General features: G+C 33.4%; 1 protein-coding gene across 1 annotated transcript in view; it reads right to left on the bottom strand.

Moving 5' to 3' along the window:
* Positions 1-6998: 6998 nt before the first annotated feature.
* Positions 6999-17622, bottom strand: part of LOC111626723 (complement C3 alpha chain-like) — a 19933-nt gene continuing 9309 nt past the window's right edge. The window contains exons 10-12 of the mRNA XM_023370204.1: positions 16805-16879; positions 15910-16012; positions 6999-7219 (exon numbers count right to left, since the gene is read on the bottom strand). Coding sequence (XP_023225972.1) covers positions 6999-7219; positions 15910-16012; positions 16805-16879 — 399 coding nt within the window. The remainder of the gene's footprint in view (positions 7220-15909; positions 16013-16804; positions 16880-17622) is intronic.

The following is a 17622-nucleotide window of genomic DNA, read 5'->3' as shown; positions in this document are numbered from 1 at the left end:
TACCGTATTTTTCGCCGTATAAGACGCACTTTTTCTCTCCAAAATCGGGGGGAAAAAAGTGCCTGCGTCTTATACGGCAAATACAAAAGCCCACCATGGCCCTCCGCTGCCCCTCCACTTCTGCATACATACATAACCGCAGGAATACTCGGCCACTCCGTTCCCTTCCACCTCTTGGCGCCGTCTGATACCAGGAAGCTCCGCTCTGCCTCGCACTGGCTTTGTGCGGTCTTTGCCTCGCGCTGCGATTGGCTGGGCGAAGAGGCACGTGCCTTCGCTCTCTCCCGCGCTGGCTTTGTGCACTTTTTAGAGTCTCGTAAGCCAGCACGGGAGCGGGTGAAGGCACTCGTCTCTGCGCTCAGCTAATAGCAGTGATATATGTAGTATGGTATATCTGAATGAAGTATATCATATTTCATACCACCCCATCAAGATGTCAAAGCAGAAGAGACTGTTTATGATAGTAAAGATGTCAAAGCAGAAGAGACTGTTTATGATAGTAAAGATAGCTCTTAGTATGTTACATGGTTGACATAAAATTTTTCTTAACTGCTGTTAACTTTATACAGTTGATATAAAATATTTTACTACAGAATTTGGTTCATAATCTTTTTTTTTCTGAATTTGCCTCCTTTAAAATTGGGTGCGTCTTATATGCCGGTGCGTCTTATACGGCGAAAAATACGGTAATTAATATTATATACTTGTATTCACCCGGTTATGCACAAGCGGCACCGGGATATGTCTTGTGACATATACAAAATAAATATCTGAATCTGAATCTGTAACGATAATTCACAACTCGATATACCAATTATGTTAAATGGATTTCGTATGCGGCCATAATTTTCTGTATTTAAGAACCGTTTATAAATTTGCCCCAGTGCAACCAGTGGCATTTTTTGTGAGCGCTGATCCGACTTGAATCATAAATTTTGAAGCTTCTTACGCACTGTAACGATTTTCTTTTTTATACCTTATGCTCCCGTTTTTACCGTCTGCGAGTACCACCGCTCAGTTCTCTCTCACTGTGCTTTATTAAGACTCTTGCAACTAATTTCCTCATTACTCTACTTATCAATTAAATGAGGAACCACAATTTATTTGTTGCATAACTGTATCCAATTGAGTTCTTGTTCCTTCTACCCGTAAGAGAGAAATGTATAGAAGTTATTTCCCAGTAACGCTGATATACTTGAATATGTTTCAACAAGACTATCTGACAGCAAATTTCTTACATGATGGTAATAAAGGAGTGGTTTTGATTTTTAAGAAGTAGACGAGGAAGACAATGATGGTGAACTAAATGGAGATGTGAAGATGGTAATAATGCTCTTAATATCTGCAGAAGTCCGTAGCTAAATTATAAAACGTTAAAAGTTTTTCCATGCACGACGAGCCAAGTTTTCAGACATGTTGGTTCGTAAACTCCGATCAAAAATACTCACATTTTCAATTTTCTGGGCAACCAAGCAGCGCCGTAACTAGCCTTTTACGGGCCCGGTGCGAGTTTCTGTAACTACGCCCCAAAACTATGACCCAAAACTTGGTCCAGGTCATTTCTAAGCACTGTGCCTGGGCACTGCTGGCACCGCCCTAGTTACGGCACTCCAACCAAGCAATAATTAAAATGACAAAAAGTATTATTTAACTTTTAATAATTGGCAAATATTAAGGACATTGACAATTTGTTAAACACCTAAAAATTGTGAAAGTGTGAAAGAATATGTATTAATAAACTCATTTTAATTTTGTCAAAAAAGTTTGTAAATAACTCCATATTGAATAAAACGATTTCAAATTTTGTAAAATTTTTAAACATAAAAAGACGAAAAAGTATTAAATATAAATTACAGTAAGTAATTTTTATAATACTAAAATATATAAAGAAATAATATTTTCAATCATATTTACGGTTATTCAAATTTAAAACACAACGCCTATTTATGCAAATTACGTTAAATAATCGACGTATGTGAGCTTGTAGGTGCTGGAAGATAAAGTGAATTGTTCGTGTAAGTCGACGGAAATTCAAAGAGAAAGTAAGGATTTTTATATTGTGTGAGTATATGAAATATTTTAAAATCAGAGTAATCTCTTACAATTAAAACTTCGTATTGTTGTAAGTGAAATCAAAATTGTTAAATGAAGGGTGTCTTATTCGGTGGATTAAAAAAACAAAATTAGATCTTCGGGCAAAGCTTATATTCTTTATCAGTTATTTAGAAATTAATACTTAATAAACGAAGATGAGCCAAATTCTAACGATCAAAGAAATAATGCTTCAGCGTTGCACTATTCTGCATACAATAAACATAAATTACTGATGAACACATACAAATTTTTCCATACTAAACGATACTTGTTTAGTCGAATCTGAGCAATCGTTTTTTTATAATAAACGGCAGTTGTTGATAATATACATATAGACACCGACAGTTATTTAGTATTTCCGAGTACCACGTATGGTATTTGGCTTTGAGTAGCCTCTTTCTTCTCTAAAGAAAAAAGATAATCAAATTCACATAAGATAGTGTTGGTGTACAATTTCGTAACATCTGCAAATGGGTCAATTAGAAAAGATAAAATATCTATTCTATTAAGCAGTCTCTCCAGTTTAATATCCCTTTTAGTATAGTTTTTGAAAGATATTTTTCAAAAAGGTAAGGGTTTGTTTAACAAAACGTTTTGGAGAGAAATCTAGGCCCAATTCAGATCTAATTGCGTAATGGTGGGATCGATCTCTCGAGGCCAGAAAGGCGACAGAAGAACATCAACTTTATCGAGTCGATGATGATCTCAAAACAGAAAGGCTCCAGAGGGGGAGACAGGATATAATTAAGTTGTAAAAATCATTGAGAAGTTCGAGTTCAAAGTTTTTATTTTGAAAGCATCCTAGAACATTTCAACTTTGAAATTACTACAAACAAAACGGGTCCTAGCAAAACGAAACTTCTCTATCCAAGAGGGTCTATTACCAGTAGATAAATATATCTCACTGGAAAATGATGAGAAAATGGGAGAGATTCAACACGAAATACTTGACCTCAGGTGCTAAATTTTGAGAGAACAGTAAACTTTTAGTACCAAAGCCATAAGAATTCCAAAAAATGTATGGTGTCTAAATGATATTCTAAACTAGCGTAAGCTAAAACATGAAGTTGAGATATACTCAGCGCTTGCTTAATATTGTCGCATGCTTAAGAAAAAGTTTCGACTCTCAATATACTTTTTATTTAAGAAGAAATATGCCAATAATAAGTTATTCTAACGAGTAAAAACTTTTACCATTTGTTAGCTTTTATATTGGCAGCTAGCAGTTAGCCGTTTAAGTCGGTGCCATGTTTGTGGTACCCAGTAAACATACGTGTATTGTGTATAGGGGCGGATCTACGTCGGGATTAATAGGGCTTAAGCCCTGGGTCCTTTGTGTCAAGGATCTACAAAAATTGAATTATTATCATAAATTTTTAATACTTTTTCATTCTAATATATTTCATGTGCAGGTATAGGGGCTTTATAATAGTCCATACTTTTTCATTCACATCATATGACGTTTCTGCCTATTTTTTAGTGCTGGAGATGGGCCTATTATTCTTATAAGTTTTAGCATGCCAAAAAATTTTAGTCAGGAATTACCCCTGGGAAATACCAACAATATTTTGCCCTCATAAATTAATTGCGTCCAATTCCTTACACAATAAGTTTACTATACATTCCTGGTTCATTAAACGACATTAAATAGCTCCTTTTGGAAGCATTGACCTGTATATTGTATGCGAAGGAGTGTCGCCAACATCATCCAAATGAAATTAATTGTGTTGTTTTAACTTATTAAACGCAAAAACAATTTAGAAAGGGCGTTGTTCAGTTTTTTTACTAAGGACAAAGTTAATTGTTTAGTCAATTCCAAATTAGCCAAGTTATCTTCGATACACTTCAACTGCAGCACTAACTGTGATTCTAAACACTGTCGTAAGGATAACATTCCTTCTTTATCAATGTTCGAAGTAGATTGCCCCTTAAAGTAATGCTCTATCTTTGAACATTTAGCTTCCGGAGCACTTGGAAAACGATTATGCTTATTTTCTTTCCGATCATCTTGGCTCTGCATCTTGGAAATTATTCTGGGGGAGTTGGAGGAAATACATCCAAAAATATAGGCTTATAATAACACAAGACAAAACACGATAGGATAGCTAGACGTAATAAATTAATTTAAATAGCATATCCGTATAGTTCTCAGTTAATTCGTATCGGATCCCTAACCGAGAGACAGTTTACAATCAGATGCGAAGTTGATAAATACCTTAGAATTTTCAGAGTTGAACTTTATCCTAGGGACTTCAAGAGGGGTAATGGATGGCGTTGGAGATGTTCCAAAGATTTTATAGATTTGCAAAGCGTTTGTAATGTGTCTCTAGATGGGGGATAGCTTTTGCAGCTAAGTAGATGTAAATCCGGGAATAATTTGTCCGATGTCCCAAATAGTGGAACTGCAGAACTATCCAAGAGGGTCGAAATTGGTGACTAACGAGATAGCGAACCTTAACTGACCAACTAACTCGAGACTGCAAACTGTCTTTGTTGTCATCGATTTTTCTTTTATTCGGGGGGGTCCTCCCTTTTTCTTGCATCTTTGGTAATGTTAAGTTCTACGTTCAATAGAGAAATTTTGGTCGTTAGGCTCATCTGAATGTGTCACCTTTGAAAGTATATGAATCCGGGGAAAGGTACAATCACATCCTTCAATCATCATTAAAAATGTGGTATTCTGTGTACGTTGTAGCTCCAACAAATAAGTCAAAATTTGTGTACATGCTATTCAAAGGATGCGAAAAAGGACTTCACAAAAAATTTAGTTATCAAAATTGTTCGCTACACATTACATGGCTCTGTGAGCAAAAATGTGAAACGATTTACATTTAAAATGAAGATACGTGTTCCACAAATTTCAGAAAAAAAATCAAAATGGCAGCAGTCTGTCACTATACCATAACGTAAGTTGCATCTACTTTCAAATTCACTTTTATACACAAAAATCCACATTTTACAATATAAAATTACAGTATTGAATATGGGAATTATTATCTGTTTATTTTGAAAAATAACTCTTAATGTAGGGAATTGTCAACATGATAAATTGTACGTTGAAACATGTAAATTACTATCAGTATGTGTAGTTATTAACTGTAATTTAAGGAAAAATCGCAATATAAATGAATAGCACTAAAATGCACTGTTTCCTTTGTAGGTATTGGTAGACAGAGATAGTACAATGACCTACAAATGTGAAATTTGTGATAAATCGTTTACTAGAAAACAGGGTTTATCATATCATATCAAAACCCACACAGGAGAGAAACCCTACAAATGTGAAACATGTGATAAATGTTTTGCTTCGAAGAGCAATTTGAATTCTCATCTCAGAATCCACAAAGGAGAAAAACCCTACAAATGCCAAACATGTGATAAATGTTTTGCTTCGAAGAGCAATTTCAATCGTCATATTAAAATTCACACAGGAGAAAAACCCTACGAGTGCAGAATATGCAATAAACGTTTCAGGTTCAAATGCTCTTTAACTTATCATCAAAATCTCTACACTGGAAGAACAATCTACAAATGCAAAATATGTAATATATGTTTTCCTGAAGAATGGGTATTAGATTGTCATTGCAGAAGACATTTGAGGCAGAAACTACACCAGTGTGAAACACCCCATCAAAATTTCCTTTCTGGAATGGAAACGAGTAACAATACAACGGGTTGTTCAAATGTAATTTCCAGCGATTATTCCAGCGATCGTCGTTACGAACAACAAAATCATTTCATTCAGCATCTTTCCACTCATTCTGAATACAGACCATTGATTTGTCTTGTGTGTCATAGTCAATTTCAAACGAAAGCAAACCTGGATGCTCATCGTGCAATGCACGATCTATACCCATTTAATTGCATTATATGTTATCAAGTGTTCTGTAGTCATAAGGCTTTAGAAGAACACAAAACAATGCACGAACCATTAGTTAATTCGTCTTACTATTGCAATAAATGCAGAGTAACATTTGCTTGGGAAGAAGATTATGAAGTTCATCTTGAATATCATTAATCAGCTGATATAAATTTTGTTTAAGAAATTTCGATTGAAAATTTGCCAAAAAAAAAGTTTGATGACAATTTTAAGTATTTTAAAGTGATTTTAGAATAAAGTTTATTGAGAAGATAATTAATTTCCTATTTTATGTTGAAATTTTTCTCCGTTTCGTGTCGTTTCGCGTTGAATTTTCGTCGATGTTAAGTCTAACGAAGACTATTGTATCGTAAAAAATCATTTTTTTATTTTGTACAAACAAAATAAATATATTGAAAAATATAAAAACAATAAAAAATTATACTTCAGAAGTTAATTTAGTATCAAAAACATAAAATATTTGAGTAGTCCAAGACATAGCTAAAGATTGCAGCGCCACAGCACTGGCGAAAATTTAAATTTGCCGACTGGAATTCTTTCGAATAATTGACGTTTCGGATGATTCACTTACGGATAATCGATGCTCTACTGTATTTGATGTCTTAATAATAAGCCTGATGTACAGAGTATTTACTAATTAATCAAACATTTTTGGCTGACTACGCAGCCATACTCGTGATCGATCTCTTAATTAACATCTGAGTGACCTGTATAAAGATAATGTACATTTGAAATTTTATTTTAAAAGTAATTTAATTTATTATATAAATAAGAATATAACACAATTGTGTCATAATATCGTATAACTCGTAAAAACATTGATAAAATAAATTATATTATTTTTACAGACACATTGATATCTTTTGCAAAAATTCGAAAGTAATGAACTGTAACTGCCAGGACTGTAAAATACAATACATTTCGATCTGAAAAATAACAAATTATAAATTAGTATATAGGGTTTCATGCTTTATTACAATATGTCTAATTTATTTACAGTAGAGTCTCTATAGTCCGTCACTTGTCAGTCCCATGCATGCAGTAATCTGACACTTAGCAGGACAACACATTTGAAATTTTTATGTTGGTTGTATCCATTGTCGGTGTTTGTGACAGAGAGAGACTGATATGTGTGTTTATTCTTTAGTGTAATTGCTAGTTNACAGACACATTGATATCTTTTGCAAAAATTCGAAAGTAATGAACTGTAACTGCCAGGACTGTAAAATACAATACATTGTTGATCTGTAAAATAACAAATTATAAATTAGTATATAGGGTATCATGCTTTATTACAATATATCTAATTTATTTACAGTAACATTGATATCTTTTGCAAAAATTCGAAAGTAATGAACTGTAACTGCCAGGACTGTAAAATACAATACATTGTCGATCTGAAAAATAACAAATTATAAATTAGTATATAGGGTATCATGCTTTATTACAATATATCTAATTTATTTACAGTAGAGTCTTTATAGTCTGTCACTTTTCAGTCCCATGCATCCAGTAATTAGACACTTAGCAGGGCAGCACCTTTGAAATTTTTATGTTATCCATTGTCGATGTTTGTGACAGAGAGAGACTGATATATGGGTTTATTCTTTAGTGTAATTGCTAGTTGTTTATTGCACGTACGATTACAGTCGTGATAAATACGTAAACTAACATGTGAACCAAGTCCATCTTTAACTTTACTGTACGTATATACAGTAAAGTTATCCGACAACTTGCTGAAATCTGATACCCACCTGTCTGTTATATGTCATTACAGAGACTAATGTATATAGAAAAGATCGTAAAAGGGAATTGATTGGCCTGCATCTTTTCCAGATCTGATTCCTCGAGACTTCCTTTCAGTGAAATATTCAAAAGATATACACTGTAGTGAAGACAGTGATATGGAGATTGAGCTCGTATCTGTGTATAGAGTTCTACACAGACAAGAAAACAAACTATACGTTGAACGTCTGTATCGGCATTGCTTTCTATTCAGTAAACTCCTCTATTCACTGTATTTTTAGAAATATTAAATACTTGGTTAGATAAAGTTTAAAATTTAAACTTTTTAACTTTTAAAATAAGTTTTAAATTTATTATTTGGATTATTGTTTGACTTACTGTCACCATTGGATATAGTCATACGAATATGCGGTTTCGGNAGAGTCTCTATAATCCGTCACTTGTCAGTCCCATGCATGCAGTAATCTGACACTTAGCAGGACAGCACATTTGAAATTTTTATGTTGGTTGTATCCATTGTCGGTGTTTGTGACAGAGAGAGACTGATATGTGTGTTTATTCTTTAGTGTAATTGCTAGTTATTTATTGCAAAACGATTACAGTCGTGATTAATATGTAAACTAATATGTGAACCAACTGCGTCTTTAACTTTACTGTACATATATATGTTACTGTGAAAGACCGAAATTAGAGAATGTCGACACATACAAAATACGTCGGTGAAAGTCCGAGTATTTGGTTACATTATTATACATTCGAACAATCTCTGGTGTATGTCGACAAGCACAGATAAGCTTTAGTGGAGGTCGAAACGACACCCGAGAAGCTGATGTCGACAGAGAGGCGACAGTCTGTCGTCAAATCCTTTGTGGGTAGCCAGAAGTAGGACAAGGTCTTTTGATTCCGTGAGGTGGGGATCGGTTTGTCAGGTCGAGGGGCGGAGGATGAGACGAGTTGTCGGTAAGGCGTCGGTGATATCTAAATAAAAGACACCATTAACAGATCAGTTCGTAATCACGTAATAACGTCATCAGTTCGTAATTTGTAAAAAAAAGTTACTTTTCATAGATGAGATTTCTTCTCAAGAATTATCGCTGAGAGAAGCAGCTGCAGCTAATTCGAAAAGTTGAGGCAAAGCTATACACGCTGTCATTGCAAAAAACAAGTGTTCCACGAATAAATGCAGTTGTAAAAGCAAGGGAATCTTGTGCAATTCAAAGTGCCATAACAGTTTAAGTTGTTGCAATAAATAAAATTGTATAACATTAATCACATAATTTATGTGTAAGTTTATTATTGTATTAGTTTCTTTAATAATTAAAAATGTACTGTTCTTTTAGGTTCAACAGTTTATTTAAATGTGCTGTTACTTAAGCTTTCTCTTATTTTCACATATTAAAATGTTGCATTTTTGTCTTAACGTAATAAAAATATTTTTATTTAACATTCACCATCAGTGCATGCTGAATGTCGACATTTGCTAGTGTAAGTGAAAAATAATGATATTTAGCCAATATTTCGTACATACACGAAACAACTGTGTGAATGCTGACATTCACCGGAGAATGTTGGCATTCGCCAGATATCGGTCATTCAAAGTAACATATACATTCAAAACCCAGTAATCCGACAATTTGCTGAAATCTGATACCCACCTATCTGATATATGTCGTATTACAGAGAGTACTGTATATAGAAAATATCGTAATAGGGAATTGATTGGCCTGCATATTTTCCAGATCTGATTCCTCGAGACTTCCTTTTACTGAGTTATCCTGAAGATATACACTGTATTGAAGACAGTGATATTGAGATTGAGCTCGTATCTGTGTATAGAGTTCTACACAGACAAGGAAACACACTACAGGTTGAAAGTCTGTATCGGCATTGCTCCCTATTCAGTAAACTCCTCTATTCACTGTATTCTTACAAATATCAGATACTTGGATTAATAAAGTTTTAAATTTAAAACTACTTAACTTTTAAATTTAAAATAAGTTTTAAATTTATTATTTGGATTATTGTTTTACTCAATGTCACTGTTGGATATAATCACACGAATACTGTACGTGGTTTCGGTAAAATAGGGCAGTTTGATTCCTGTTGGCTCTCATGATAAATGTGATATAAACAAATATATTGTACTGCAGAATTCCATATATAATATCACAATTTAGATCACACTTTTACTGGCAAGCCACCACACAAACCGTCTATTCTATTGTTAACAAGTTTTCCCTGAAAGAAAGATTACTAATGGCCGTATAATCAGAATAACAGCCGATTGCTCTGTGTACCTGCTAATGAACTTGGATTGGTCAGAAAGCTCCAGCAATTTTTGAAGGGTGGTCCAATCGGATATGTCAAACCCTTTACTCTCCACCCAACTGCCCATTGTGGGTCTGACCAAACTCATAATGAGCTTGCTAAAATAACTTTCTTAGTGATCGCAGAGAAAGAGTTTAAAAAATTTCAAACGCATCTATAAGCATGAATGTGAGGAATAGGGATAATAACCTGATCTGAAGTGTTCATAGAAAATCACAAGATACTAGATCGCATTCAGACATGTAGAATCTTTTGTCTGCTGTCACGTTGAAGAAATTTATAATTTATTTAAATTATATTGGTTATGAAAAGTAATGACACTTATCATTATTGAAATCGTAAACTTTGACAACACTGGACTGCATATTTTTAACAGTATAATCACTTTTCACACGGAAGATAATACAAATTGGCGATTCGTGTAAAATCTAAATTTAAGTAATTATTAAAAGTTACTCACGGTATGTAAAAACGTATATATCTAATGATAATTTTACAAAAAAATTGATAAGACAAGATGGCTCAGAAAGTCATTTAACTATAATTAAGTTTACTCAATACGTATATTTAAGTACGCATATTCAAGGCTGTATAGAAAAAGATTTAGCAATCGAAGTAAAACTAAATTTGGGACTATGGATAACTTGAATAAATTTGGTTTCAGGACATGCAGATGTTTCCATAAAAAATTAATAATAATACACGGCAACGTGTCGTTTGGTATTGCATATAGCATAAAAGTACTGTAGTTTCGTTTGAGGAACCACTTAAGAATAGTGGTTTATGGATGATGCATTGCAAATTTGGAAGCCTTTAAAGATTATTAAGTTGCATGCAAGAAGAAACACAAAGTATTGGTCGTGGACAGGTGTTGAACACACTATTCATCACTTTCAGAATTTACAGCTTCAGAATGAGGACAACATTAAACAGTATCCTTACGTTAGCACAGAAATAAAGTATTTGTCATTATGGCACTGCAAACAAGTTTTAGTACATTTATTAAATATTTTTCTATGGAAATGTCTACAGAATTTGTTAAAATTTTACCATACCAAATTCGGTTACAATTCAGCTGATGAATATTTCTCTAGACAGTGTTAAATTAAGATACTTAAAGATCGTTTTGTATAAAAAACATGATTTAACCATTTGTAAGATATTAATTAATTGGTTAATTGACTTCTATGACTTTCAGTATAAATTACAGTATCAATTTTTCATACATACATGATCCAAATAGAATATAATTTTTCTATCTTGAATTTCATATCTGTCAACAGGACTTTTGTGATCATTAACGAGCTACAAAAAAGAATAATAGTATCATTATTACTTGCAAGTATTCAAATATTTTATCAAGAAATTCTGAACTTATCTGTCTGTAGTACTATAGTATTAATTTAAGGATGGCCGAAGATGGCTACAGTCTCTGCCTACCATTCCAATGACCTGGTCTGAGTGGACGACGACAGGAATTTGTTAAGTCTCTCCGGGCTATGTCAGGCCTGGAGAGACTTAAAAAATGACTGGGTGATACACAGTCATTTTCATTCTGATCCTGGCCAAATCCGTGAGGGAAATGATAAAAAGAACTACGTAGTGCCCTTGGGGCAGAAAATACTTCAAATTACAATATTTTATTGAATAATTGTATTATTTAACTTTTTCAGCCATATATGCAATAAGAGAAGCTTACTGTACCTTACTAACATGTAAAGGTATGTTTCATATCTTTTGCAATGTGGTACTTAAGTAAAAGCCTTAATTATATTAACCTATTTACCTTAAAAGTAGGTCTACTCTACTGAATCATCATGTAGCCAAGTCCATAATAGCTTGGTTGCCGGATGATAATGAAGTCATGTACTGTAGTTTTAGCACTTACAATTTAATGAAATTAAGAATGAATTTAAAATTAGATAGATGAAATAAACCTACAGGGTCATTTCATTGGTTAAGTGCAAACGTGCAGCCAACTACCAGTATTTAATGGTTTTATTCACTCAGCCACTGCTAAGAAATCAAACTATTATTATGACTTGACACATACTGGGGTATATCATTTTTAATTTCATTGCATATACCTTCATGAATATTTCCAAAATTGTATTTTTACCAAAACTATTTTTAATTTAATTTAAATACTTCATACATAAGTTAATTTTCACGAAGAGCTGTAACATATTTGATGACATTAATTAATGTAGTGTGAACCACAGTTGTCTTAATATTGCTGAATATTGGTACTTGGTTGTGGTTTGCACCAGACTAATGGGCTGGCTGTATGGATTTTTCTGAATTTTCTTCGTGTGTTTATCATCTTAATCGGGCCAACCCCTTGCAGATTGCATTGGTCTTCTCGTATTTATCTAGTCCAATCGTGTAATCAGAACACCAACAGAATATGAATGGTGGTTGAAAGCTGAATTATACAGTACTTACATTATTTAAATCTCCTATAATTGGACTGAATCCACTGAATATTCCAGCCTCAATAATAGTCATGTCTGAATTTTCAGTGGAAAGATATCTACAGAGAATTAAAATTAACATGTAATTAAATTCTAGGTACTTCAAATTATATATTGTAATAATTCGACTTTTATGAAAAGTGGCCATTATGTTATTAAACAGTCAAATGAATTTTTAAATTGCATATAAATCAGTTAACCATTTTCAAAGCTTTTTCTATTGTTTGCACGTTAAGATAGTCTTTTAACCATAGCTTTCATCAGTTTGTAAGACTCATCCTAACTAGAACTTCAATTTAGAGTTTCTAGAAAAGCAAGTAGGTACCTTTATTGTCTTGGTCATCCAGCCTATGTTAACTTTTTTATGTTTTTGTTAATATAATTATGAATATGAATGTAAGTTCTAGTTTACAGCCGAAATTTCTGGGAAACTTGTAATTAAATGTGGTCAAACAACACCAGAAATTCTTCATAGATGGTCTGTATTCAAGTCTGTATGTCAGATCCTAACTGCCTGAATCGATTGTAGTCAAAAAACCAATGGTAGAGAAGATGATGTTTTTGGTGCCTACAGCAAAGTGAAGACATACGAAATATTTAATTAAATTATTTATTTTAAAATTAAGTTTAGGTTAAAATAGATATGACAATTTGAACAAAGCAATATCTTTATGATATATGTTTTAGTAGACAAAAGAAATTCAGAAAGAGAGCTGGTCCTATTGTAGCAAGTTCATTTGGGAGCAGGCTAGCTAGTGAAGAATTGGGTGTTACATTCCCGGATGGATCTCTTGTGAAAAATGCTTAAGGTTTCTCGACTTATTCGGATCCCAGGACCCAATAACAAGCTTCAATCTTGGCCTCTTGGCATCTCCGTTAAGGCTATTTAAGATTGACACTTTAGTGTAAGTTTCGAAAATAATTGAAAATAGTCTTAGAATCCAAAAGTTAATTGTGTTCATTTTGTTTATATGTTCGCTTTTCTGAGTTACTATTTAGTCCTGGATTTGCAGTGTATCACAAAGTAAGGTTAAACAGACAATCACTTACACATTCACTCAAAAGATTTAAAGTTACTTAAACAGTAATTACTTATTTTAAACTTTAGATAGCACCACCAAAGAACTCTTTCACACAACTGATTATATACCCGTTAATTTATTAACCGGTATATTTTTTACTGTGTTAATTGTCTCATATTATTTTCATATTATAAGGCAATTAGCACGGATTAGGTGGGCAGACCAAGTAATGATGATTACAGGATATACAATGTATGAAACCATTGGCATGGCACAACACTGGGAGCAGTGGAAAGATACATTTAAAGCCGTCAACTCGTAATATCACCAAGCTTTTCACCTGTCACACTAATCGTATCACTAAGTGATGAATAACAAACGTTTTCGTAACCCTTTCTGAGTTATTCAGGTTCACTTAATTTCAAAAATAAGCTGGATCTACCCGAATCATGCATAAATATAAATTCGAACTTAAAATCAAACATTAAGACGAAGAGTTCGAATAAAGCGAACCCAACTTTAAATACGATGGAACACTAAATAACGTTGAAAATGTTTAGAAGGGTCTAAAAATATATTCGATTGTAAGCAAAAATGCAAAAAAGTATGTAAAATAGTACAGTAGAAGCCGAGTTCTTCGGGGTAATCTTTAACCTATCCCTTTTTCCGCAAGGGAAATTTCCAAAAAATCCCCTTTTTAGTGTATGTACGTACTCATGACTTACCCTAACTGTGTTCCAGATTTCAACTTTCAACTCCTAACCGTTTGGGCTCTGCGCTTATTAGTATTACTGTAATGTTCCCAGGCTTTTGTGTAGTGTGTGTAATATGGCACCTATACAGGAAAGAACGACAGGTACAGTACAATAAGCACCCTGTCTATCCCCCACAGATGACTTATTTCCTGAGCGAGTTATGTGTACTTGCTGATTTTTTTCAGTGCATGTGTTTTATATATTGTGAGTATTTTGGAGTGAATATGTCTATATTATGTGAGGGTCAGGGGATCGTCAAAACTTAGATTACGTTAAGTTAGGGTAGGGTTTTGCCAACAGGTGTATTTTGTCCGATACACCGCCGATTTTGACACAAAGAGATAGTTAATTCAATAAATCTGCCTATTTCTATATATAAAACAAGGAGGCTGCCTAACAGGGAGATATCCGAACTATAACATACCAGGAAATAGAAAGCCGTCTTCTTCAGTAGGGCTGGTCTAGTTCCTTCTTACCTTTGCTTGGTCCTTCACTGTTGTCCGCCGGTAAATGGCGTTCGCTTCTAGTCAAATGTTTCCTTGCGATTATTGCGGGATGAGTCCACTTATGTCTACTGTTGTTGTCCGCCGATGAGGTCCGCCATTGATGCTTTCCTCGTATCGGATGGTTCGTTGGGAGTTCGGCAAGGCCGGTGCTGTCTACCGAGGAGTTTTCTGATGCCTGAATTTGGGCCTCTTTTATACACCTTTCAGCGCAGGAGAGTCATCATATGACTTACTATTATTAATGGTTCGACTTTTGAGCTGAGTCATTACAGTAGCAAAACCGTTTTAATTTTTTTTTATGGTGATAACGCCTAACTCCACGCTCCCATCATTATTCATCGATTGTTTTCGTCTGTTAAGCTCGAACTTCTCGTGCCTTGGTACGGTGTTCGATCGCCTCTATGATCGGCAGAGAGGGGAAAACGGAAAGTGGGGTTTTCCCACTTCCTTTAAGTTTTATTTTATTACAAATTAATTTAATTACTTGATTTCCCTCTNTACATTTTGATAAAAAAAAATTCCATCTGTACCAAATTTAATATAGAGAAATTAGAGCAGTTTGGTTCCTGTTGGTTCTCATGATAGGTGTGACATAAACAAATATATTATTATATATGTAATGTACTGTAGAATTCCAATTTAGATCATACTTTTATTGGTAAGCCACCGGACAAACCGTCTATTCTATTGTTAAGAAGTTTTACTCTGAAAAAAAGATTGTCGAGTAATCGGAATGACAGCTCATTGCTCTGTGTACCAGCGATTGAACTTGGATTGGTCAGAAAGCTTTAGCATTTTTTGAAAGGTAATCAAATCGGATATGTTAAACCTTTTACTCTCCATCCAATTGCCCATTGTGGATCTCATAATTGGCTTGCTAAAACGGCTTTCTTAGTGATTGCGGAGTAACAGTTTAAAAAATTTCAAAGGCATCTGTAAGCATGAATGTAAGGAATTGTGATAATTACATGATCTGAAGAGTCCATAGAAAATCACAAGATACTAGATTGCATTCAGACATGTAGAATCTTTAGACTGCTGTCACGTTAAAGAAATTTATAATTTATTTAAGTTATATTTTATACGAAAAGTAAGGACACTTACCATTACTGAAATCGTAAACTTTGACAACACTGGACTGCATATTTCCAACAATATGATCTCTTATCACACGGAAGATAATACAAATTGGCAATTTATGTGAAATCTAAATTTGAGTAATTATTAAAAGTTACTAACGGTATGTAAAAACGTATATCTTTAAGCACAATTTTACAAAAAATTGATGAAACAAGATGGCTCAGTAAGTCATTTAACTATAATTAAGTTTTCTTAATTCATATATATAAGTACCCTTATTTAACGCTGTCTAGAGAAAGATTTAGCAATCAAACAAAAACCAAATTTGGTACTATGGACAACGTTAAAGAACATAAAGATGTTTCCATAAAAAATTAATAATAAGACGCCGCAACATGTCGTTTGGTATTGCATATAGCATAAAAGTAGTTTTATTTGAGGAACCACTTAAGAATAGTGGTTTATAGACGATATATTGCAAATTTGGAAGATTATCAAGTTGCATGCAAGAAAAATCACCAAGTATTGGTTATAGACAGGTGTCGAACACACTATTCATCACCTTCAGATTTTTCATTTTCAGAATGAGAACAACATTAAACAGTATTTTTACGTTAGCACAGAAATAAAATATTTGTCATTATGACACTACAAACAACAAGTTTTAGTACACTTATTAAATATTTTTCTATGGAAATGTCTACAGCATTTGCTAAAATTTTACCATACCAAATTCGGTTACAATTCAGCTGATAAATATTTCTCTAGACAGTGTTGAATTAAGATACTTAAAGATCGTTTTGTACCAAGAACATTAAGTTGTTTTGAATAATTTAACCATTTGTAAGATATTAATTAATAGGTTAATTGACTTCTATGACATTCAGTATAAATTACAGTATAAATTTTTCATACATACATGATCCAAATAGAATATAATTTTTCTATCTTTAATTTCATATCTGTCAACAGGACTTTTGTGATCATTAACGATCTACAAAAAAGTATAATAGAATCATTATTACTTGCGAGTATTCAAATATTTTATCAAGAAATTCTGAACTTATCTGTCTGTAGTACTATAGAGTTAATTCAAGGATGGTCGAAGATGGCTACAGCTTCTACCTACCATTCCAATGATTTGGTCTGAGTGGACGACGACAGGAATTTGTTAAGTCTCTCCAGGCTATGTCTAACCTGGAGAGACTTAAAAAATGACTGGGTGATACCCAGTCATTTTCATTCTGATCCTGGCAGTATACACAGTAAGAGAAGCTTACTGTATTTAACTAATATGTACAGGTATGTTTCGTATCTTTTGCAATGCAATGTGGTACTTAAGTAAAAGCCTTAATTATATTAACCTATTTATCTTAAAAGTGGGTCTATGCTACTTAATCATCATACAGCCAAGCCCATAATAGCTTGATTGCCGGATGATAATGAAGTCAGAATATTGTAGTTTTTAGCAATTACAATTTAATCAAATTAAGGATGAATTTAAATAGTAAAGAAATAAAAGTGTGTTTTATTATGCTATACCAAAATGTGGATGGAATAAAACTTCATCTTCAATTTGAACTATTTTATGAATTGATATAAATAGGCAAATACAATACTTCGACACTCTACCAAGAATGTATGATTTCTAGGCTAACTTCTTCCTATTTATTGGGCAAATTGGGAAATTGACCGTTTATTACATGTTAGATAGATGAAATAAACCTACAGAGTCAT

The sequence above is a fragment of the Centruroides sculpturatus genome, unplaced genomic scaffold, assembly GCF_000671375.1.
Source record: "Centruroides sculpturatus isolate CEXI.00-Female unplaced genomic scaffold, Cexi_2.0 scaffold438, whole genome shotgun sequence".
In the NCBI taxonomy this organism is placed as follows: Eukaryota; Metazoa; Arthropoda; class Arachnida; order Scorpiones; family Buthidae; genus Centruroides; species Centruroides sculpturatus.
Note: the sequence above shows the minus strand (reverse complement) of the source record. Positions and strands in the feature narration are given on the sequence as shown.